Here is a 24,520-nt window from a genome sequence, read left to right on the forward strand (position 1 = left end):
AGGAAATGAACAGGGGGGTTTAAATGCTGCATACTAAGACAATTAGCCTTCATTCCTGGTCCAAGACCTGTTCTCCTAAAAATTATCTGCCAGCTGACAGCAGCCTGGCACTGAAGATCCTTCTTCCTTTGAAAGTGACATGAACCGGTACCACCAGTCCCCTGAACTGGGAAAGACAGACTATGGTGGATAGTGGCTGTCTCATGGAAGAACTACACTGTGTCTCAAATAAATAGCAACTCTGTTTAAAAATATCACATATCAACTGTCAGAATACTATTAAGCATCAAATGCCACCATGTAGCAGAGACACGATTGGTTTTGCCACTCTGACAACTGGTGCTATGAAAACTCCACGTTCAAGGCTGAACTTTTTGTCCTAAAAAAATGACCCATCAACATGACTTTTCTGTGTGGTACCCGCAAAGCTGCACCGTGCACTTAGAAAATATTAAACAAGACATGACTTTTTATTAGAACAAAAATATTTATTCAAGCTGTAAATGCTATGCAGTATTTAGTTACTGGATGGGTTTAATATAAACATCTACTGCATATTGGTTCCTTAGGAATCCTTGTATACTGTCTGAAACATCGCCTGTTGCTGTACAGATCTCTTACAGGAACACTTGCATTTTTTAAGACCTCAGCAATTGGAGAACAGAGGAAGGAATACCAGTAGAGAAAATTCTGCAGTACCGGAGCCAGGCTCAGCGTGGCAATTTTCACCCATGCTCACTATTGCTCAAACAGAGGCTGAGCTTCTCCCGTGCCTCTTTTGAAGAGAGTTTGTGTAACAGCTATGACAAATTTGACGTTCAACAGAAAGATTAGATGCAAATTTTTCCATGTTTGTCTAAAAGCATAAGTGATACTAACAAACGCTTTCCCGACAGTACAAATGACGGCTAAAAGAACTGACTTTTGCAACAGAACACGCTGAAATTCTTGTCTGGCTGTTGCTACAGTTTGAGTTTTCATACCAGAGTATGAATATGGGGGTGAGCCACACCTGAGCACACTGTCTGAGAACAGCTGAGGCCTACCCAAACTAAAGTTCCTCCCTGGACGACTGGTTGGGAAAAGCTTCGTTGGATGAGAAATCCTTCTGGAGGTTTTCTTGGCCTTGTGTTTAGTTACTGGTATTTTTGTTAACTCCTCCACAGCCTTACAGCGTGGGTTTGACAGCGACGAGAAGAGCTTGAGTAGAAGCCAGTTACACCTGAAGATCAAGTCCCTTCCGGATTCAGGGAGACGAGGGGAAGTGGCCAGGTTGGCTGCCCATGTCTCAGAGCGGAGAACTCCAGGCGCCGCCTTCAGAAGCGCGGCCTTTCACAAACCGGCCCGGCGGCGAGCAGAGAACGTGGCAGAACACAGGCAACGCCGTGTGACAGGAAACGTACAACTCCTCTTACAGTACATTTATACAAATTTACAGTTCTGCAAATTAAATGGCTCTATAGTTACGCAAGTGCTTTTCCAAAAATAAACATGTACAAACTCAATGATATTTACACTTAGCAACCTGCTTCCGAAACAGCACGATGTTGCTATAAAGTGAAACTTCAGTGCACTGAAAGTGCAACTCACCCTTTAGGATTAAGTTCTCTTCCCATGCAAAACCTCAGCATAACTCCACTTGGCTTCAGACAGTCACGGTCCAACTTGGTTTTCATTCATCGTAATGCAAAGACAACAAGAACTTGTCCACGTCCATTCCTGCTGGGAAAGAATTTGGTAGCTTCTTTTTCTGTAGGAGAGGAAAAGAACAGCTGTGTCAGACGCGAAGAACCTGAAGGCGCTGGGGAGTCTGTACGCACTCCAGTCCTCCTCATCCCCCCATCCGCCCTGCAGACACGACTGGCAGAGCTCCCCCAGAATCAGCCGCTGAAGTGCCTGTGTGCTCCCCCGTACCCCAGGGCACAGGAGGCGCAGCTGTGGGCCGGGCCGGGCCGGGAGCAGCGGGGCTCTCGGCCCCAGCAGCAGCCCACCCCGAGCTCAGCCAGGCGCAGCCCCTCGGCGCCTGTCGCACACGCAGTACGAGCCAGCGAGCACGGCTCAGGTACGGCCTTTCAGGAGCAGGCGACAAGGAGCGGTACCCCGCCTCCTTTGGGGTGGTTCACGTACATCTGCTTTTCACGTCTCACACCTTTGCTATTTGCCATTAAATGCCCCAGTCAAAGGCACGGTGCTGCAGAGACGGGGACCACACAAAACACGGAGTCCTAGTCCTGGTGGTAAATGAGGATGCAAGAATAGCTTGAATTCTAGTAAGGCCTAGTTTGAGTTTGGCCCAATTCCTACATTCCACCTAGGAACTTAGTCAGAAGTTAGAATTTAGAAACTCATTCATGTTTTACGAAAAATAATCTGATTTTCATAGGTGCATGCAGAGATTCAGTAGGAGTTGCTTGTGTCTATCTGAAGACGACGCTAAAGAAAACTCTTAGTTCAGAGTAGGCTCAGCAGGCAAAGTTAGTAAAACTGAGAAATATAAATAGGATCTGGGCTAGCATCTCTGAACTATCCCGTTATAAATAATACATAGAGAGATGTCTCAGATATATTTAGACTTTTAAATTAAAGAGTAAATGCCTGTACTCACCTTTATTTTCTTCTTTTTTGATGGTGTTGGAGAGCTTTGAAGGTCTTTTCTATTTGCAGAACGAGAATTTCTCTCGCCCTCATTCAAGTCTTCTAGTTTCCTTTTCTTTACTGCGCTCCTTAAAGATCGGAACTGCTGAGTATTGTCCTTCAGGGGGGTTGCGGTGCTAGTCCTTGCAATGGCTGCCCGGGACAGTATCATCAGCGTGTGGGCCGCCATGCTGACGCTGTTCTCGCTGCCCGTTTCGCTAGCCGGGCTGCAGGCAGGCAAGTCTGGCGTAGCCGGGGGCACCATTATCCTCGGGGTCGTGCTGTCCTCATTGAAGCGCCGACAGGTCGGGGTCCGCACACTGTCTGTAGTGTCCTCTGTGTGCCGGTCCCCAACTCCAGACGGCGTACGGGGCACTGGCAATTCTCCGTTTTCAGCCGTTTTACTACTCGGGCTGTGCCACTGAATGTCTTGCAACATTTCCACGCACTGTTTAGTGAACGGACTTGACAGGCAAAGGCCTTGGTTGGAAACTTTAGCCGGCTCTCGCTTGGGCTCCTTCGAAGACAAAGAAATGGACCCCGAAGATTTGCTGTTCCCGTTCGACAGCGACCCTTGCTTTTTGTTCAGCTCTTGCACCGAAGCAACTGTCTTTTCGTTCCATAAGCTGACGCTTTGTTGGCCATTTGAGAGCTTGGCGGTGTCCTGGTTCTTCTGTTTTTCATCACTGTCCCTTCGTAATTCATTTTCTTTATTTGCTGTAGTCTTGTGGAAGGGATCTAGCGGAAGCCCTGCAGTTGCCACCTTCCGCTCGGGCTGCGGCTCCTTTGCAGATGTGCTTCTGTTGCTACCAACTTCCGGCTTGCACAGGATTCTAGGCAACGTTTTGTCTTTCTCTCTTTTTGCTACCTGTGCCTTAGCAGAGGATGATGCAGTCTCAACGGCAAATAAACTATTTTCGTTTCTTTCTTTTTGGGATAAACTCTTAGCAGTCTGAATTTGGGTGGTTCCTCCTGGAACGGGCAGGACGTTATCAAAGCAAAGCACTCTCCTGTGGCTTTCACTTTGTCTTGAATTTGAGCTTGTGGTCTCTACTGGTGCAACAGGTAAGTTCTCCTCCACTTTCCTTCCCAGCTCTGCAGTGATAAGCTTGTCTGAATTTCCAGTTCTGAAAACGAGTTAAGAACACTTGAGCGACATACTTGTTCTTACCAGGCAAGTTCATGTCAGTTGGCTGCAAGTCCCCACCCGCCCCTCAAACACCTGTTTAAAGCACTCCCTGTTCTCCAAACGTAGGTATTTTATCAACACGCAAAGACCACGAGCAAGGGATGACAACTGCGGAAAGCTCAGAGAAAGCAAAAAAGGGCCACAGAAGGGCACAAAACAGAGTCTGGACAAAGAACAATTAGGTAGAGTGGGGCTTTTCAGCCTGGAAAGAGAGATGACCGAGGGTAAATGCAACAGAGCTCTGCGAAAAAAGCCAACACAAAGGAAGCCATTTGCTATATCGTCCAGCGAAGAACTAGGGGCATCAAGTAAAACTAGTGTCAGGTTCAAAATAAGGTTTGGACGCTGCATGTAATTAAGCCTGGGAACTTTTTTTACCCTGGGATATTTGTGGATGCTGGTAGTTTACTTGGGTTCAAAGAGACACTGAGCACAAAGCCACACCAAATTAACACGGGAAGAGTAGCAGCAAAATGCTAGCACAGGCTGCACCAGCGCTAGCGCCCGTCTGTATCAACACTCCCAGCAGACAAACGGGAAGAAATAAGGGGTACTGCTTACACTGTTGTTAAAAAAAGCTGCTCTCCTCTCCACGATACTGTACAAAGAAATTTATGGCAGGAAAAAGACAGCAAGTTTGAATACCTAGCACTACTGACCTTTGCGTTCGAGAAGTTGTGTGGTTCAAAGGCTCCACTACGCTTGGTACCACTTTTCCTGGAACGACAGATGAAGTATTAATAAACTACAGTACTCCAAGTAAATCATCTCAGTTTGACATTCCGCCTGACAGAGAATCAATAAAATAAAACCAGCAACAAAACTCCGCAATTTTTTCATAATTTTGAAGTTTACAGATTAATAGATTAGCAGAGGTCGCCAACCAAGTATAAACAAGAAGCTTGCTGCCTGCGCTCAGGTAACACGTAGGCCTGGCAAGACAAAACCAACTCTGCTGGACTTTGAAACGCACAGCGGGGACTTCCAAGCAGAAGGGGAATAACCACAGGGAACCCTGCGCTATCCATCAGCAAACAGAATGCAGACTAACTGCGCAATCCCAGCTTGTTTCTCAATTTGCAACTTCAATCTATTTTCATTTTTATGTGTAAGTCTACTCTTTTTTAAAAACATAGATAGGCTAAAGCACAACTTGTCCTTATAACTCAATTTGGTTTCTATTTAATTATTTTTATTTTGTCCCTCCGAACACCGAGGAATGAATGTAACTCCAGCCTTGTTTCAATTCACTATTTAAAGCAGCAAGGTCTCAATGAAACGAATATGCAGACGTACATACCTGAAATGGCACAGCTAAAACAGATAGCAGAGTGCATTTTTTTTTATAAATAAAATATTTAATAGAAGTGTTGCACACTTAGTAAATGTTTAGAACCCCTCTAATAATTTCTTTGTTACCATGTGGTTTGGTTTCGATGGCAGCAGTAAACCGTACTTATAACCAATATGAAAAATAATCAGAAATACAAAGAAAAGTAAATCTGAAAAACTGCATTACAGCCCTGAAACATTAAATTTTGGAAATCAGCTTGATCCCCAATCTGCAATTATTTTATATGCTGGGAGTTCTTCTTTGTAAGCGGAGCAAACACCATTACTGACTACAGGTACAGGCCCCTCTCAAAGCCATCCCAGCAGTTACCTGGTGGAGGAGCACTGGGATTTGCAGAACCTTATTACTTAGAACTGACTGGTCTTTAGAACCCCACCTTTCTTCTGCCCTTCTCAAGAACGCAAGGCGGGTACCTGTGTTGGCCTTGTTCCTTGCTCCAGGAATCTTTTGTGATTTGGGAGGGATGGGAAGTTTCGGGACACTTCTGTTGCACACTGGATTAGCCACAGGCATGTGTAGAACCTTGAAAGAAGCAAAATATTCCATTACAATTTACCAAAAGGCTCCTTAGCGCTCCAGCTTTCATTTTGAAAAGTTTTATTTGCTACCTGGCGGGCAGGTGCTGAGAACGTGTTTCCATTTTGCCCTACTACCGAGAGAGGGATCATTCCCACCATTCCTTGCAGAACAGGTTGCACCGGAGATGTAATTATAATGGCAGAACCTAAAAAATACCAAAGTGTTCAAATTGTACAGAAACTAAAAATACTTCCTTGAAAATAAAATCTTCAAGATAGGATTTCTTAACATTACGTATGGTCAAACCCGTGGCAAGAAAAGCTCTGGCTTTTTAGAAAAACTTCACTGTCCTTACTATACGTTACTATTAGAAAACAACGTAAATACCAGTGTCATTTCTAGGTTATATCAAATTCTTCAGTTAAAGTCTGTTCTTTTTAAGAAATGGTTCAAAATTAGGCCTGATGTATGAAAAACCTGTGTTAAGGCTTGAACTTCAAAGTGATTTATAAAAACCAGTAAAAGTAACATCACATGGCTCATTTTGCTGCTTAGCAAAACCAAACTATTATTTGCATCCTATTCTCTACAATTAGCATGCTCAAAAGTCATTAGCAGAATTATTTTTTTTTCTTCCAGTGCACCCGTAACACCTTCCCCTTACAAGCACCCAAAGAGCTGGGAAAGGCTGAAGCCGTTAGACACCTGCATGCAGATGTCTAATGCACACTCCTGGCTGGCAGGAGGTGTTAAAGATTCTAGGTAATTAGTGGGTTCAAAATTAATTATTTTTAAAAATGAAATAAAGCACAGTAAGATTAATTTGGAATATTTAAGCCAAATTTTCCTATTTAACTATTTAAATCATTGTAAAACAGTTGTTTTAAAACTTATTCTAACAGATTGTTAGAGTGTCCGGCTGCCAGACACATGGGGATTACAAAACAGGACAATTATTATAGCGCATTAATTGGAAGTGGAAGAAAAATTTCAGAAGTGAAAGAAAAATTTATTCTACACAGTTCTGCTACCTGAGCACTACCATGAAAAATATCCAATGCAGAAGAACGAGCAAACTTCTATTTCTCTATTAAAAACAAAAACCCGAAGCCAACAGTTGCGTAAGAAATCCTAGTGAGGGAAAAGGCCGGCACTCCCAGGCCTTGCACGTACGGGTGCCCTGGCCTCTGACCACAACGAAATGATTACACACAGAAATTCAAGGATAACTGCAGTAAGGTTCTAGTTTTCAAAAGAAATCTCAATGTGTTGATTACAGCTGGTTTATAGTTGGGTTTAACGTTTTAAAAAGCACTTCAATTTTTTATTGCTGTAGTAAGAAAAACGTTTGTAGTAAGAAAAAAACAGGAGAAGTTTTTATATGACAGAAAGAAGTTATGCTAGACTTTTATATTTGTCTAAATGTACTTCTAGTGTCGAACAGGGTTTTGGAGAATGGAATAAAACAAAACAAGGAATTAATTTTGGAAGGACTATCTACATCTAGCCAGTTATCTAAACTACATATGGATACCTACAACATAGAGAATTCTATTTATAACAGGAATCTTATTAAAACAAAACCAAAAAACCTGCTTTATTTAGCCAAAACAATTGAATCTTTTCTACTGTAAGCCCAAGTGTGCTTCCTCAATTTATCACTGCTAAAATAACATAATTTAAGCTTCTGAAATATGAGGCTATTTTTTTCAAAGCAGCCTGGTCAATGACTCTCTATAGCTTTTATTCCATTTTTAGTAGCTACTAACCCACTAAAAAAAACACGTAACTCCTGGCTAGTCTCAAGGGGCAGATAAAACAGTGGTTTAAAATTGTTTACTTCTGATGCATTTACAAATAAAGAATAAAACCGCTACACAAACACCACATTTTCAGTCATTTTCTAAACATGGGATTACCCTGTGGGAAGTTTGGGGAGACAGTCTGGTTGGCTGCAAAGGTAGTGCTGGATCTAGGAGGAGTCCGTAACTGTTGTACAGCTGGAGGCTGGGCGGCCACCGGCATGGAATTGCCGGGCAATACAACCACGTTTGACGGCGTTACAGCTGTGCCCAAGGTGGCTGGATCAGTCACACAGGTGGCGATGTAAAGGTTGTTTGAATTCCCAAAAGCTGTGCTTGTTGCTGGCATCAACTGTATAAACCCCCCTTCCTTGGAAAGGTTAGTTGTACCCGCAACTGAAAAAACAGTGCAGTCCTCGTTTGGCACATTAACTGAGGTGACCACAGGATCCTTCGGCCTAAGCACAAGGAGATTCTGCTCCGCCAAAGCTGAATCCACATTTTTTTCTGTGTCTTCTGAAGTTAGGCATTTGGACAGGCCTGCAGTTTTGGTTGGGGATTTAGCTGGAGAAGACAATATTATAGTCGGCAAATTTTCTCCCGTGATGCTGGAAACAGCATTATTTAACTCTGTGTCTGATGAAATAAATGGGTCATCGCTGATGATGATCTTGAGGGACATTATACTAGAAGGATCAACATCCATTGGTTGACTGCTAGAAGATACACCGCTGATACTTTTGGCCTCAGTACCTGACGCCTCTGTTGAGGATGCAGTTTCTGGGAGAGGAGAGTGGCGTATTTCAGACGCAGTCAGATTGTTTTCAGTGGATACTACAGAAATTTCTGTACATGCGTCATCACCAGAAGAGAAATATATATTATCAGCATCTACTTTTGTAGAAGATGATGGTTCCTGCATTTCCCCCTGTGTCCCCTCTGAGTTTGACAGTTCTGAAGGGAGGTTAAAATCTTTCTTACAAGGCTTATCAAGTGAATGCTGGTCACTTGAGTAAGTTTTGTTAGAAGTGTCGACAACTTCAAGCTGCAACTCTGTTTTGTCAAGATCCGAAATCTCCACTGCAGATCTTGCAGCACAGTCCGACTGCGTACTCTGTTCCCGATGGCCAGAGTGGTGGCTCGCGTTCTCCTGTAAAATCCCAGGTAAGGCAGCCGTATCGTTGGTTACAGCCTGTCCTTTTCCTGCATCTGCTGACGGGCTGGAAACCGATGAATTGTTTCTTCTCAGCAGTACACTGTGGCCAGGGCTCCCAGCAGAAGGGCTTTCTGTTGGTGTTTTTTCAGACAGTGACGTACCTGGTGATAAGTGACATTTACTTCCAGAATGTGTTTTGTTTTCACTGGCTGTAGGACCCTCTGCCAATGAAACCAAAGAAATCTGCGGACTACCAGAATGAACATACTCTAAACGAGGACTACTTCGAGCACTGTGACTTAGTGGGTCTTTTTCAATTTCTATAGCTCTTTCACTTTCAGACACTAATGCAGACGACTCTTTTTTATCATAAGTATCTCCACAGTGTTCATTACATTCGCTATCAGAACTCTGTCTCTTGCTAGGTTCAGCCAAACCAGGCACAGTGTCAAAGGCAATTTCAAGCTCTCCAATATGTTCAGGGGTAACGGTTTTAAGTATTTCAGGAGGCTTCTTTGGTCTACAATTTCCATGCAACTGTTCATCAGCTGTATTTTTCTTAGCAATATCATCATCATTAATGCTGGTCTTCAAGGCACATGGTGCTTCTCCTAACTGAAAACCTTTACAGGATAGTGATTCTCTAGAATTATCACCTGTAAAACAGAGATTAAATCAGTTACATAATTATTGAACAGACGATCCTTTCACACTATTTTACAAGCAACTTATCATTTCAATGGAGAACTGTTTCACATGAAACAAAGTAAGAACAATGCTACTCATCCTTACTTTCAAACTGAGTGGGAAGTATATGAAACGTACGGATATACACATTAGGCAGCCTGGCAAATCGGTTTGTACATAAACAGTAAGTGTACACTTAATAAGCAACTGGCTCAAGTCACTAAGTCAGATTTGCAGAATACAATTTGTCTGAAAATATTTTCACAATTAAAAGTGAACAGATTAGAAGAGATATTAAAGAAAAAAGAAAAACGTACATTTAGTCATTTCTTCTGTTCCTAAAGAACATTCAAGTGTTTCCAGGTTATCCTCATCCACCAGGATCGCATTTTCCACTCCACTCTGACCAGAAATACCAGCAGGTAAGTTCTTGTTTACCTTGCTCTTTCCTATTTTCAAAATAAAGCATGAAGAATGATTAAATATGTCATTTTACACACAAATGCGACTATGACATTTTAAATGAAGCACGGAAATATCAAATTCAATAAATGCTATCCTAAACTCAAAGAACTATTTGTCTATATTCACTAGAAATTGAGAAATAGCATAAAAACATCCTTACATTTTATGTGAGGATATCCCTGATCAGACAAATAGAAAAATTTTACGACAGCATAGAAAAACCAAGTATGAACTATCATCCTTTAGGCCAGAGAAGTCTAAAATAACAGCAATAAACCAATCACTCAGCCAGCACAAAACCAGAATTTCACCCACAAGAAAGTGCTGTACTTTGTAGCCACATATAAATGTAAATAAAAATCTAACTCGGAATTGTGGGACACAGATGCCACACAGCCCATCTCTCCTGCAGAAGAGGCCCGCTGAGCTACCTTTGCTTCTTCAAGCAGTACTTCAGAAAATTGATCATTCATGATGCCTTATAGCAATGGTACAACCGAGCAGAATATACCCTACCGTAATCAAACAAGTCAAAGAGTGCCTGAAAAGCTGGGTCCGATTCTGTCTGTTCTAGAATGTCCTGTATAGCCTCTTCTGACATATGGATTTCACCCTGAGGAAAGAGAAGATACACAGAACTGTTAGACAGTTACTTCCATAAGTTAAAAGAAACCCAGACAAGAATTGTTTTCTTTTCAGAAGGTTTTTAGTTCTATTACTTCTGCTCAGAAACATAAAGAGCGATGCTGCAAATGTTTCTGTCACAAATGTAATGTCTGTTAAAAAATGTCAGTGATTGAAGTTTAAGAAATAAAGTCCCCCAAAACCCAACCAGCTTTGTCAGACACCACGCCCTGAACACACGGAGTATTCTCCACATAATGGCCAGCATGGTTTAAGGACTGAATCTCAGGCTACACTGGAAGCTCATGCAGATGGCAGGAATGCCGTCAGCCTGTGCTAGCCAACCACTGGCAAAAAAATCCCCAAATTAACCCTAACTTCTTGGGTTTGCATCTATCTAGAAGACAGCACTATGCAAAGGGAAGTTTTATTTCATTTACCCATTGCATGTTCTATAATATAATTTTCATCTTCTTTTCACTGGAAGGCAGAGCTGCACGGGACACTGCTCTAAGGCTCCTGTTTCAAGCTGACTTGGTTGGTAGCAGCCCAGGAAGAAAACGAACAGGGCATTCTGTAACATATTCAAGCGTTCAAACACATAAGTTTCTCCTGACTTCCTGGAGATCCTCTAAGCACACTACAGCTTTTAATATGGTGGTTGTTAAGGGTGGATATCCCGTGTGATATGCTTATTTTGTCTCAGCTACTCTAACTAAACCAAGAAGCAGCTTTGATTTTGTTCTACTCAGAAACATGGAATACAGCTTTCCAGCTCCGTATTTTGATGAAAATTGACCTAAAAATCACCAAGTGACAGAAGAATGGCTTGATAAAACACACACCTCTACTTCATGAACAGGCAACTGCCTCTACTCTCCTGCCCTTTTCACGAGTGCCATGAAGACTGTAATTCCCTCATTAAGAGCCCTTTATAACTCTGTGATTCCAGCTCGAGGTTGTAGGAGAATGAAGGGAGAACACTATAAATTTAGTTTGTACAAGTAGAAGGTACATTTCCTCCAAACCCAAGAAAATATTAAACTTGAAGAAAAAGCATCCTTATTTAGGCTCCAAAGACAATTTCTCTTGCTATACTAGACAATCCATGTTTATCTTACAGCAAATCAGAAAACCAGATCAGACTAAACACGTTTGGAGACCACAAGATGTTTTAAATTCCTTTTTCCTTTACGAGGCTGTTGATCAGATGCCCAGTCAGAAGCTGGTACCAAATTACAGGTACCAAAGAGCCAGTGACAAGCAGGCAGCGAGTGCCTGTGGGATACTTAGATCTCAGTCTGTGGCTGTGATCTCAGCCATTAGACAGGCTTAGTTGTACTGGAAAACAAACAAACAAATAAAAAGAAAGAGAAAGAGGAAAGCAATCTTAGATATCAGACAGTAGTCAGAGGTTCAGCACAGTTTCCATAACTGACCACTCCCACGTGTGGTCTTCAAAAACACATAAAGAGAGCAATCCACACCTACCTGAAGTCCAAGGATTTCATCAATTGAAGTCTCCTGTTCCGTGGGACCACTGTCTGTCTGTTTAGGGGCCTGAGTGACATTGCCATCACTGGAACACATTAGTCACTAGTTCAGAACTCAAAAATAAACCAAATAAGAATACATATGAAGTTTAGAGATTACTTTCATTACCTGCCCAGGATTTTGTTAATATTCTCAGCAAGCTTCTCCTGAAGAGATTTGTTGCTCAAGATTTTTTCTCTGGCATTTTCAATAACCAGTTGCTGGAAAACACAGTTTTAAAGTGGTCAGGTTTCTATTTTTATCATCACTAGAAAAGAAGAATGAATTTCCAACTTACTGGTAAAACAAACAAACAAAAAATCAATTCAATACAGAGAACACTCTTTATACAGAGACAGTCAATCTGACTGCATGACGTTGCTATGAAAAAAATCCCAAAACATTCCTGTACTTCTACTCTCCTAAAGTACAGCAAGGCTTATTGTGCTTTCTAATTTTCATTTTCCAAAAAAATTACTGTATTCTGACAGCTTACACCTATGTTAGCAAATGAAATCAAAATGCAAGGAAAATAAAGGAAAAAAACCCTTTACATAGTCATGCTATCCTCACTAGTTAGTACACAGAAGAGCTAGTTCAAATACAAAACAATAAGTTTATCTTCTAAAGTTAATTCCTAAGACAAACAACATGTAAAAGACTAGTTCTCCTTAATCGGAATTTGTTTCTTAAATGTAAACAAGAAAAATTAAGAGTGTGGCCAGCAGGTCGAGGGAGGTCACTCTCCCCCTCTACTCTGCCCTGGTGAGGCCACACCTGGAGTACTGTGTCCAGTTCCGGGGTCCCCAGTTCAAGAGGGACAGGGAACCACTGGAGAGAGTCCAGCGGAGGGCTACGAAGGTTATCAGAGGATGGGAGCATCTCTCTTACAAGGAAAGGCTGAGAGACCTGGGGCTCTTTAGCCTGGAGAAGAGAAAACTGAGAGGGGACCTTATCAACACTTCCAAACATCTAAAGGGCAGGTGACAAGAGGACAGGGCCAGACGCTTTTCAGTGGTGCCCAGTGACAGGACAAGGGGCAACAGGCACAAACTGGAGCACAGGAAGTTCCACCAGGGTGACAGAGCACTGGAACAGGCTGCCCAGGGAGGTTGTGGAGTCTCCTTCCCTGGAGATATTCAAAACCTGCCTGGATGCTGCCCTGTGTGACCTGCTGTAGGTGAACCTGCTTTAGCAGGGGGTTGGACTAGATGATCTCCAGAGGTCCCTTCCAACTCCTGCCCTTCTGTGATTCTGCAAAATACCTTCCATAAGTATATACTCACTGGGAAGTTACCATCTATGAATTCTTCAAGTGGCTCACTTTCTTTTTCTACTATTACTTCATCAGGGTCTTGAGAATTTCTAGTTGCTGGAAGAAGCCCAGATGCTGCAATGCTTTTCCTCTTCTGAGATTCACTGAAACATTCCAGGAAATTTATCACATATTTTGTGAGAACATAGCAAACAATAGACCTAATAGTCAGTAAATCAAGTGTTTCTCTTCCTCCCTAGCAAACAAAAGATTTTAATCAACAGAAAATTAACTACATACTGGAAATACAATAAAAGCCAATACCTGTTTCATTATGTCATACGCAAACATTGTGTCTGACTTCGTAAAAGTTAGAAACAGCGCAATGGCAAATTGAATTCCATGTTCACTATTCAGTATTCCCCAACATCCCCCCCCCCTCCCCCAGTACATGTTACTTTAACTGGTGGTACAGGTTCTAATTAAAGAAAAAGATTTGTGCACCACCACTAAAAACAAGCTCTCTCAAGGAGCAGCTGTTGTCAAAGAAGGAAACAAATGTTAGGTTGCATAAGAATTTAAATGATGAATAGGAAATGTAATGCCTTTCTATGAAATCATGGCGTAGGCTCTTCTGAAACCATCAATCAGCAGTGGCACTGAAATCACTTATAAACAAAAAAAATCATGCACGAATAAAGAGAGCTTGGAAGAGGTATAAATGATTGAGGATCTGGAAAAATGATAAGCAAAACCACCGGCTGGAATTTAGCCAGGGATAAAGACAACAAATGGAACATAAAGAGACCAGTCAACTCATTAAAAACAGAAAGACATCGGAATCAAAGAATAAAAAAATGCACAACTAGTCTAAGAACAGTTTTTCACTCCACTTTTAACGTGAATATGAAAAATTTCGCTGACAAAATTTAATGAAGCCAGTAGTTTTTCTACATTTAAACCAGACAAAAATGCACATTTATATCAATATTGATTTTTCATAATTGATAAGGATACCTTGGATGAAATACTAAATCTCAGGCTCCAAGATTATCTGCCTGTGTCTAATACTGGACTAATGTAAAGACCAGCTATATGTAATAAAGAAGTACAAGGAGCCTCCTATCAGTCTCGTGTTGAGTTCTTTGACTTTCCTTTCCTTTGTGAAACATCACACACTGGCCACTCTCAGTGGATCTTAAATGTGAAACACTCCAGCATCCAAGAAAATTTACACTAGAGGTCAGAACACCGCATAAACTCTAAATGATCTAAAAAAACCCCAACACCACCACCCCCTAACACGTTTACCTTTTCCGTCTTCCTGGAGAAAGCAAGTTTGAATGAAGCTTTCGTTCTTGTGATGCTGGAACTTGAATGTGTATGAAATCTCCTGCTTGAGAAAGGAAAAAAAAAAAACCAAAAAACAAAAAAACCCAAAACCACCCAGATCAGGACGCCAGTACCTTTTCCAGCGACATTGTTAAAGCACTACAGAAATCTACACATTACTGATTAGTTTCCAATCAATTCCTCTGAATTAATACAAAATAATTTGGTATTATCATGAAAATGTGAACCATTCCTTTTAAATACATCCTGAGAAAAACATGCACTTGATGTGGATCATCCTTATCTGCTAAAACTGTTTTGGGCGAGGGTGAGATCACAGGATAGAATAATGGACAAAATAATTAATGCACTTCTGATCTCTGAACTCACATTAGCAAGCAAGTATGCAAGAGCCATTTCTCTTTCGGGCACTCCTTTTATTTTAATCACCTGAATCAGTTTTGACAGCTAGAGGAACAAAGCATGAACTTTCTGAAACTTTTTTTGGCGGAAGACGATTAGCCCTGCTTTTTAGAAAACTCATCTATATCCATAGATTTTTCACAGAAAAAAAGGTTTAAAAAAGTGTGCAACTTACTGCCAATCTTGTTTTCTTGGGTTTGTGACTGGTGCACAAACAATGTATTCAGTCTCGTCTGTGACACGCTCTGATTTATTGTTGGCCTGTGAATAACTTGAGGAGATACAATAGAAGAGGAATTCTGTGGCCCTGACTGCTGGGCTACTGACAACAGCCCTGAGTTTGCAGGAGCCGATTGCTGAAGCATTCTCTGTCTTTTCATTTCTACAATTCCACTTCTTGTACGTGCTGGAGATAATAAAGACATGATGAAAATATATGATAAAGGAATTTTAAAAGGCTGCTGATTCTCCAAAACCTAATTAAGGATGTTCCACTGAAACTTTTTTGTGCTTCAACAACTAATTAATGAAATTCAAAAAGCAAGCAACACTCATCCTTGTCTTCCATGTAACAGGTTTGAGCCAAAATAATTCAAGTACAGCCAACTCACACAGACATTGTAACCATGCTTGTATCACTGCGTAAATATTTACAGTAATAAATCATATCAAAATATTTCACTACATAATATACCACTAATTGACCTTAACTGAAATAGCTAAACCAATGTAAGTTTGCATTTATTTATCAAAGTCTGACAAATTTAAACAACAGAATACTACCCAATCCAGTGAATCTCAGATCCAAGAACAATCGCTACCTATATTTCACGTTCTCTTTTCTCACACGGGTTACTAGGCAGAAGTACTACAGAGAGGAAAATTATTCTTAAGTAAAAGAACTTTTCTTTTTTGAGAGTTCATTTGGCAGCTTTTGTAATTAAAAAAACAATCCTAGACAGAACAAGTATCTTTTCCTATTTTGCTCAGATATATGTTTGTACGCACAAAAAAATAACTGTTTCAAGATTGTAATACCCTTTTATATTTCCGTTCTACAGAAATGAAACGGCATCATAATCAGACTGGTTATGCTTTCAGCTCCTCTATGAACCACAAATTAAGTCAACAGCTTCAGGACCTAAGCAGCAGTTTTTAAATTTTTGAACCATGTAACCGCTAAGAAGTTTTTGGCAGAGAAGAAAATGCTACATAGAGAAATCAAGCCCCTTGCAAAAAAGCTCAGCTTGTATTTTCTTTTCTTGATCATTACAGTACTCCACAGACTGCACTGAAGACAACACACATGCCAAAAAAAACACTGCAGAAGAGATTTGACAACATTTTAGGAGTAAGCATGCGTTACTGATTGCTGCAGCATTCCCCTGTTTTTTGCCAAAAGAGATAATTTGAACATAAAGCCCATTGATTCCATGAATTGGCTTAATTACTTACTCCTCTGATTAGCAGAAAATCCAGTGGAATTCTGCATGCTCCTAAAAAATAAAGCAGGTGACATAAATAAAAGGAGCACAATGGAAACATTCAGCTACACAGCACGACGGTATCTATCGTATGGTTAACATCAGTCTGGTCCCGGCCACAAATTACTTCAGAAAGCTCCAATCTACTGCTTGTTATTTTCATTCTTTCAAACAAAGGTTACAGATCCTTCAAATGAAGCTTACTGTTATATTTTTGATCAAGTAACCACAATGGTATTGGATTCTAAATGAGTCATAGGATATCGTTTTCTATACTCACACACTCACACTAATGCCCTCCTTATTTGCTAGTCCTGCCTTAAAGTCTTGAAATGTCTACTCAACTATCAGCTCTCATGTACCTATCTTTTTCACCATCTCTCAGAGGCAATAGAGAGCAAAGCCATTCTCACTCAATGATAAGGGAAGCTGATCAACATAGGGACTCACTCTTAGAATGAAATTTTACTTTCTTGATTTCAAAACTACATTACCTGATCTGAGAAAGTGTATAGTCTAATTTTTTCCACAGAGATGACATCATTGCTGGAACTTCATTTGTTGTTTCTAAAATAAACCAGAAAAAAAAAAAATTTAGATGCCTAAAGCAGATACAGGTTGAGAAAAAGTAAAACCTCAAGCAGAGTAATTGCTATGGGGTGTTTTAAACATCATCTAACTTTAGGTGTCTAGTTGCCTTCTTAATATTCTGTTAATTAGAGCGCCCTAACTCCTAATTTAAGAACTTTGATATGACCACACAGTTTTAGAAACATAAAGGAAACCAAGGCAAAAGACATCCATGATGGTAATTCTCAATGGAATCTGCACATGGTGTTGACTCCCGGGCCAACATATGCTAACCTAACCTAACTCACTTCGGGAAACGTTATTGATATTCCCCAAGCCACCTGAGGGCTTTTGAAAACTGTAACCTGGCAGACAGGCCTTTAAAAGTAATGGTTTATTTTAAGATGTCACCTGAACAGGTAAAAACACTTGGTATTTTCGCAGCAGAGAACATTAAAGTATAAATGAAAAGATGTAAGCAGATCAATTTATAAAGTTTTTCAAGGTATAGAGTACAAAGTATTTTGAAGAAAGTATGTTTGTGTCTCAGTTACCACTTCTGTTAAATGCAGTGTGAAAAGGAGAAAACATTCAGAAATGGTATGTCTTAAATTGCAGGTCTTGGAACCAAGCACCACTAAACTCTGATCCTACAACACGTATCAAAAACCTGTAAGCCTTGGCAACATTCAGAAGCTCAGTGCGTGCTTTTCAAAACAGGAAATGCTCTCTCTCCCTAATATTCATACAAAATATTAAGTTATTCTGAAATTATTTTAACTAGTTTTAAAAACAAAAAGCATTTCATAGCATAGGACTCCTCTTGGTTATTTCATGGAATCACAGAATATCTCAAGTTGGAAGGGATCCATAAGGACCATCAAGTCCAACTCCCTGCTCCTCACAGGACCACCTAAAACTACACCATATGACCAACAGCGTCATCCAGACGCTCCTTGAACTCTGACCAGCTTGGTGCTGTGACCAGTTCCCTGGGGAGCCTGTTCCAGTTGACCGACCACCCTCTCAGTGAAGAGCCTTTTCCTAATGTCCAGTCTGAACTTCCCCTGCCACCGCTTCATTCCATTTCCGCATGTCTTGTCGCCAGTCACCAGAGAGAGGAGATCAGCACCTCCCCCTCCTATTTGTAGTATAAACAATAAACCGTATAATTCTACAAGCATAAACCCATACACGTAAACCCATACATTTTGCATACTTTATTATAGCTTTGTGCTTTATTACATTAGAAGTTCTGCTCAAATTGGAAGTGAAAATATATGCCGCAAATCCAAAATAAGATAATCAATTAATTTTGCTCACAAGATGCTGATCTAACCGGCCGTTGTCTGCACAATATGGAAACCTTCAACTTCTAGCATAGATGGAAGATTGCTCTAAGTCCATCTATAGGTGGACATATTACCTCTTCCTCAAGGAGTTCACAACAGATAAAAAATAAAAATAAAATAAAATCTCATTCTGAAGGCTTACCTTTTGTTTTCATGGCTACGTATTCATTAAGAATAGTTGTCAAGTTTTTTCCACACAAGGACTGGAAAAAAAATACTGATCTTAGAATCTTCACTAACAACTTATACTTCACCTGCTATATCACGTTACATTTAAGCAGTTCTTTAGAGGACTACACCATGCTGACCCTCAACACACGGAATTGTACTTTATGCTGTTGGTGGTGAGTTGTCTCAAACTAGGTGGAGAGCCATCTATGGAACAAAATGCCATTACAAACACAAAATCTGGAAAGCTCGATCCCATTGCACCACGCTGGTGTAGCAGAGTGACATGACCTCCACTCACCTTTGTTACTATGGAACAAAACCACAAAAATAAGATGACGAACAACTGTAACAGAGTAATGAGTATACATCATCCTGGAATGCAATGTGTTAAGATGCAAATGCAAACAGAACTTGTGTCTAAAGTAAAATTCTGAAGTCACACAGAATTAACTTTCATACCATATTCACTCGTTTTGTTATTTCAGGTGAAAGAAAGCAAATTAAGATTTTAAGGTTACCACTATCATTTGTTGTACCTTCTTGCCTTGTTTCCTAGTGGGAACTCTACAGGGTATGACAGATACAGCCTTCTATTTATAGACAGCCTTTTTATTTATACAGCCTGATCTGCAGTAAATTTTTTTCTTGGACACTATCATTTCATCACTTTTCTACGAAAAACAGAAAAAACGTTTCTGCTGAGAAAAGGAAGGTAACTAAAAGCTTTAAGAATCTGGATAACCTATTTATATTTGTTTTTTCAAATTTTTGCTAGTCATAGCTTGGTTCTCAATTCCCTACCCCCAAAGTACAGATGACTTAACACTTTTAAATGAAATAAGTTCAGCCGTCTGTTTTGAATAGCTGCATGAAGACCTCTGATGTCGGAAGAGCTCCACAAATTTTGGAGAAACTATGGACAAAATGCCAGACCATATAATTAACGAATACATTAGAAGAATGGAACAGAAAACAGGATGAAGATGCACATATAAACATTAAAAGGTTGATATACAACAATATCTAAACTCTGTCATTTGCATACTACATTAAAAATCCCATTTTGTGTACGTTACAAATGCGAACTATCCAATTACCCTGTAGCTATATGCACATATCTACATATATAGCTACACACTGTCTTTATGCATACACGAAGTTCCACATTTCACCTGGGACAAAGCAGAGGATCAAAGAGGAACCTGAACAGAAAGATAGTTTTTGTCAACAAAAATTGGAAGCCTTAGACAAAGCTGAGGTACCTTACTGAAATATTTAACATGTACTTGAAATGGAACATTACTGGCTGCTGTGTCTAGGATAGGAAAGCGCTCTCCAACAAATTACAAGAGCAGCCCTGAAATCAATAAAACCCTTGTGACACCCTTCCATGAATCAACCTCAAAGCTATAAAGCAGACTAAACGTAATATGCTGACACCACTTTGCATATTTTACACTTAAATGTTTCTTAGTAAGACTAAATACTAGAAACCAAATAACTGCTAATACCACAGGATGCAAAAAAAAACCCCACAAAAACAACAAAAAAACAAAACCAGAGGGGACGATCTAACTAACATTTTACGGAGCGTTTGAGATCTAATTGTTACACTGAGAAATCTCAATTTTCTTTTCCATGGATGCAAGACAATTTAACTTTCTGCTTTGCAAAAACAAACTCACCAGCAAGCAGGCTGGAATAAACCCATCCTCTGTACAGTGCTCTGCATATTCTTTCAAATCTGAGCTTTCCAGAATAAATTCACGGCAGGTAGCTAGAAGTTTTTCCTGTTGCAAATACCCTGCAACAAATCAGATGGAAAATTCTGCTATTTCATTCATTACTTCTGCTCAATAGGTATCAAACCATTAACATAATCAGCTGCATACAGTGTTGAACTCAGCTAAAGATTTGTATGTTAGAAAAGGAAAATGAAGTTATTTTGAAAGAACATATATCTTGCAAAATATTTCTTTAATAGTTAAAACCAGAAAGAGCACAAAATATTACTGATATTACACTTAATTTACAAACTATTGAAGGCTGGAACTGAGGTAATATGAACAATTTCTGATTGACCTTTAGTACAGACAAGAAAACAAAAGTTCTTGGCTCAGGAGCCTGACAAACTAGCACTCACGTGGGCTGAAAACCCAGTGTGATAATTAAATGGAATTCTACAATACTTGCATTGCAACGCAACAATAACTCTCCATGAATCCTCCTGTTTCAAAGCAGGTAAAACCTGTGCAGCTGCTACAACAGTGTGTAAGATTTATTAAAAGATTGGCATTGCGCAAAAATTAATAACAGGAAAAGTTTTTTTCCCCCAACTTACTATAATTTTCATTTCAAACAGATGTACTAGCTGCAACTTGTGCCATGTACACACCCCAAAACTCAGTACTTACCTTAACAGGAAATATACTGAAAAAGTTTACTTTTCCAAAATTCCATTCCCCAGCAATTATGTTCTGCTTTAATCAAACTTTTTAAGCCCTGCTTTAATCTTCAAATACTCTAAACATTAGAAGATAGAAATAGACCAATCTGAACAAAGGACTCTAGAACAAAGATCCACAAAAGAAAAGTCTCTTCTTTCTTGCTTGTGGCAGAACTGAACATGCAATGTTTTAAAGAAAGGATACAATATGTTCCTAATTACACAATGCAGGATATATATACATTAGCATATCTATTTCAATGGACTCCCAAAACGGTCCACCTCAGTTCAGGAACGCCCACAGAAAAATGCAGCCTTCAAGTTTACATGAAGACAAGTATCTTTCAGCAGATCTGAGTATAGCTGGAAAAAACAGATCATATTTCAGACACATAAGCCCTTGTTCAGGTCTTCAACAAATAAGCAAACCTGAAAATTAAACTCAGTTTGGGAACAACCACTGTGAGTTTAATCATGACGTATGAGCTGGCCTATGCCTATAGTGGTACCCGTGGAAAGGAAAGGGCTGTCCTATTTAATTTTTCAAATATATTTTGCTAGAAAACTCTCAAGCCACAAATGGCTGGGAGCTGGAAGTGAATTTTGGGGAAATACAACTATATGCCAGTCTTATTCCTACCCACTGTACCACCTGCTGTTGGTCGGGGTGGTAGATCGGGCATTAGGCTAGGTGGAGCTTTGATCTGTGCTGATGTGGCTGTTCTTGCAAATTCATCTGGACGTTTACTGAAAAAGTAGCAACTTTTCTTTCTTGAACCTACTACTACAGCGTTGCAAGGGATGACCGAATGCTCGCCTACAGGCACATTTGGCACCTACACCAATTTCCTGCATTCCAGCAAAATAAGGCATTCCAAAGTTTAAAAACGCCCGAATGAAGATCTTCCATGCAACTGAACCGCTTGTGTACACACACTGTACAATGGCATAGCAGTACACTGTGCTTTAACGTCATCAAAACCAAATTAAAGGTACAAAAGCTACAGTACCTTCTGAACCAGGAATGATTCTATGTTTTATCTTAAGACATATGTCTAACTCATATACACATTCACTCTTACATTAACTGGAAAAATACGTTTTCTTATGTATTTTTCTATGGGTGAGCTCATCTTATCATTTTAGCTTTATTTCTTAAACCAATATTCATCAACTTTCACAGCACCACAAAGACTTCTCTACAGAAGGAGGAAATAAATATTTAAAAAAAAAAAAAAAAGATGGAAGAAGAGCTGCACTGGGAAGCCTGTTTATCTGTCCAAATTCAGAGATGCCTCATGGAAGAGGAATCCCCATTAGAAGACAGAAAGAGCTACAAGGAATACCCTGTTCTACAACCTTAGGTTGCTCAGAAGTTTTCTAGACATGATGCACGCACCATGCCACAACAGACACAAGACAGGATGGATCATCCACACACATGATGTTGCCAAGATCGTATACTACATCTGCAAGTCTTTGGTAAGCATGTGAGACAAGCTTCCTACCCAGAAATTGTAACTTAAACAATTTTTTATAGAAAAGTACAGCGAGAGATCTCTCTTGCATGATTTTAAATCTTCTTGTACAATGCACGAGGTTTCTGAAAATCCTTTATCACTTCACAATAATAAAAACATTGCCTATCTTACTAGCCTTGCTCCTCAAAACAGTAGCAAAAAACATTTCAGGTAGTGCTTAAAAACAAATTGTGCTGGAGGAACGCTGAAGAAAAGATTCAGCCTTAATGGCTTTGGATTCAAAAACATTGTCAACAACTGGAAACTGAATCTCACAACGGAAGCTGCCATGAAATCTTGGCAACCTGTCCTAACTGGGGCTTACCTGGGGGACTTAAATACGTGGGTCCTATTTTTGATTACCATCCATTAGTTCCTATCTTTGGCAATAGTCAAATATTTGAAAGCATAAAGGAATTTTAAAAATTCACTGTCTGCTGCCGACATCCTGAGCACACTCACCCTATGCTTTCTGCAGACACTGACCAAACCCGAGCTCCCAATGCAGCCCCACGGGTGACAGAAACAGGTCGGGAAAGAAAAACCGGCTGAACCCTAACCTAACCTCCTCTGGTATTTTGGAAGCCCTCCCGTACCCCTCCTGCCATCAGACACTTGATGAAACTCCATCCACCAGGCATCCCTCCGTGGGTGGACACCAGAGACCGCCGCATTTGCCCCAGCCCGCGGCGGGCCCCAGCTCACGCCCGGCCGGGGAGCAGCACGGCCCGGGCCCTCAGGCCTGCCGGGCTCCCCTGCGCCCGCCGCCGCTCCGGAGGCCCCAAGTCCCCCACGGCCGGGCTGCGCTCGTTTCCCGCTAGCGGGGGGCCGGAGGGGGGCGGCCAGAGACCGCCAGGCCCGGGGCGACACCTCGGTGGCAGAGGCAGCGACGACCCCAGCCCGCTGGGGACGGGCGCGACGCGGTCGAGGGCCAAGGGCGCAGCCGCTTCGCTCTCCCGCCGCGCCGATAGCGCTGCCGGCGGCTGACGAGCCCCAAGCAGAGCCGCCCTGGCGCGGCCGCCACCTCTCCCCACCCCGCCTCGGGGGTCCCCGCCGTGGCTCAGGGGGGAGCGGCGACTCCACCCCGCCCTCACCGGCTCACTCACCCAGCACCAGCCGGGCCACGTCGGATGGCAGCAGCATGGCCCGAGGCGGCGAGGGGGACGGGGAGAGGAGTGAAGCAGGCAGAGAGCCGGACACAGCTCCCGGACTCCTAGTGCGGCCGCCCCGCTACCGAGGCGAAGGCGCGGAAACTCCGCCAGCCAGCGCCGCGCCCGGCCCCTTCCGCCGGAACCCGCCGCTGCCGCCCATCCGCTTCCAGGTCCGCCCGCAGCCGCCGCCGCCGTGCGTGGGCACCGCTCTGCTCCGCGCCGCCGGCAGGAGAGGGCGGGGGGCGCGCACCGCAGCCGCCGGCGGCCCTTCTCCCCAGCCGGCCGTCTTGCCCAGCCTGCTCCCGCCGCGCCGCGCCGCTCGGAGGTGGGCCCGCTCCTGCCCTCCCCTTTGGACCCGCACCTGCCCGCGTGGTGACGCGGCCTCCGCCCCCCGCCCGAGGCTCCGTGGCCCTGAGGGGCCGCTCGGCCTCCCTGTCCCGTCCCTTGCCCGGGCTCCGGCCCGCGGAGGGGCGGCGAGGGCGGCCCCGGTGCGGGCCCTGACGCGCGGTGCGGGGCGGCCTCGTGGGGGGGCGGCGGCCGGAGCCCGCGGGACGGCGCCGTAAGGTGCGGCTCCCCCGCCCGGCCCCGCGGCGGCGGCTGCTGCTGGCGAAACGCCTCCCCGCCTTGTGGTTGGTTCGTTCTTTGTTTCGGCGTGTGCCTTCCTCACCCCGTGTCACTTTTGTAGGGGTAAATGTGGTCATAATGTGGTAGTTGGGGAACCGTGTAAGGAGGCAGAGAAACGGGTTCAGCCTTAGGATTTTTTCACTGTTGTTGTGGCTGTGAAATACCGTTAGCAAAGGAGAGGACTGACTGCTTCCCCGTTGGTACCCAGTCCCTACAAGATGCAGCCCAC

General features: G+C 42.1%; 1 protein-coding gene across 2 annotated transcripts; it reads right to left on the reverse strand.

The window, feature by feature from the left end:
- Positions 1 to 560: 560 nt before the first annotated feature.
- NPAT (nuclear protein, coactivator of histone transcription) lies at positions 561 to 23,674 on the reverse strand. 2 transcript variants are annotated; one of them, XM_086481786.1, is made up of 19 exons: positions 23,623 to 23,674; positions 20,236 to 20,354; positions 18,522 to 18,582; positions 16,952 to 17,024; positions 16,429 to 16,469; positions 15,149 to 15,379; positions 14,530 to 14,614; positions 13,250 to 13,382; positions 12,093 to 12,184; positions 11,922 to 12,009; positions 10,323 to 10,419; positions 9,659 to 9,790; positions 7,616 to 9,310; positions 5,786 to 5,901; positions 5,549 to 5,699; positions 4,977 to 4,988; positions 4,483 to 4,540; positions 2,606 to 3,761; positions 561 to 1,750 (listed from the first exon to the last, which is right to left on the reverse strand). In XM_086481786.1, exons 1-19 carry the CDS (start codon positions 23,657 to 23,659, stop codon positions 1,673 to 1,675), a joined length of 4,455 nt encoding a protein of 1,484 aa, XP_086337912.1. In that variant the 5' UTR covers positions 23,660 to 23,674; the 3' UTR covers positions 561 to 1,672. The 2 variants fall into 2 exon arrangements, with proteins under 2 accessions (XP_086337912.1, XP_086337913.1); XM_086481787.1 differs by lacking the exon at positions 4,977 to 4,988 and having other exon boundaries at positions 5,591 to 5,699; positions 23,623 to 23,659.
- Positions 23,675 to 24,520: the final 846 nt, after the last annotated feature.

The sequence above is a fragment of the Leptosomus discolor genome, chromosome 1 (assembly GCF_034619465.1).
Source record: "Leptosomus discolor isolate bLepDis1 chromosome 1, bLepDis1.hap2, whole genome shotgun sequence".
In the NCBI taxonomy this organism is placed as follows: Eukaryota; Metazoa; Chordata; class Aves; order Leptosomiformes; family Leptosomidae; genus Leptosomus; species Leptosomus discolor.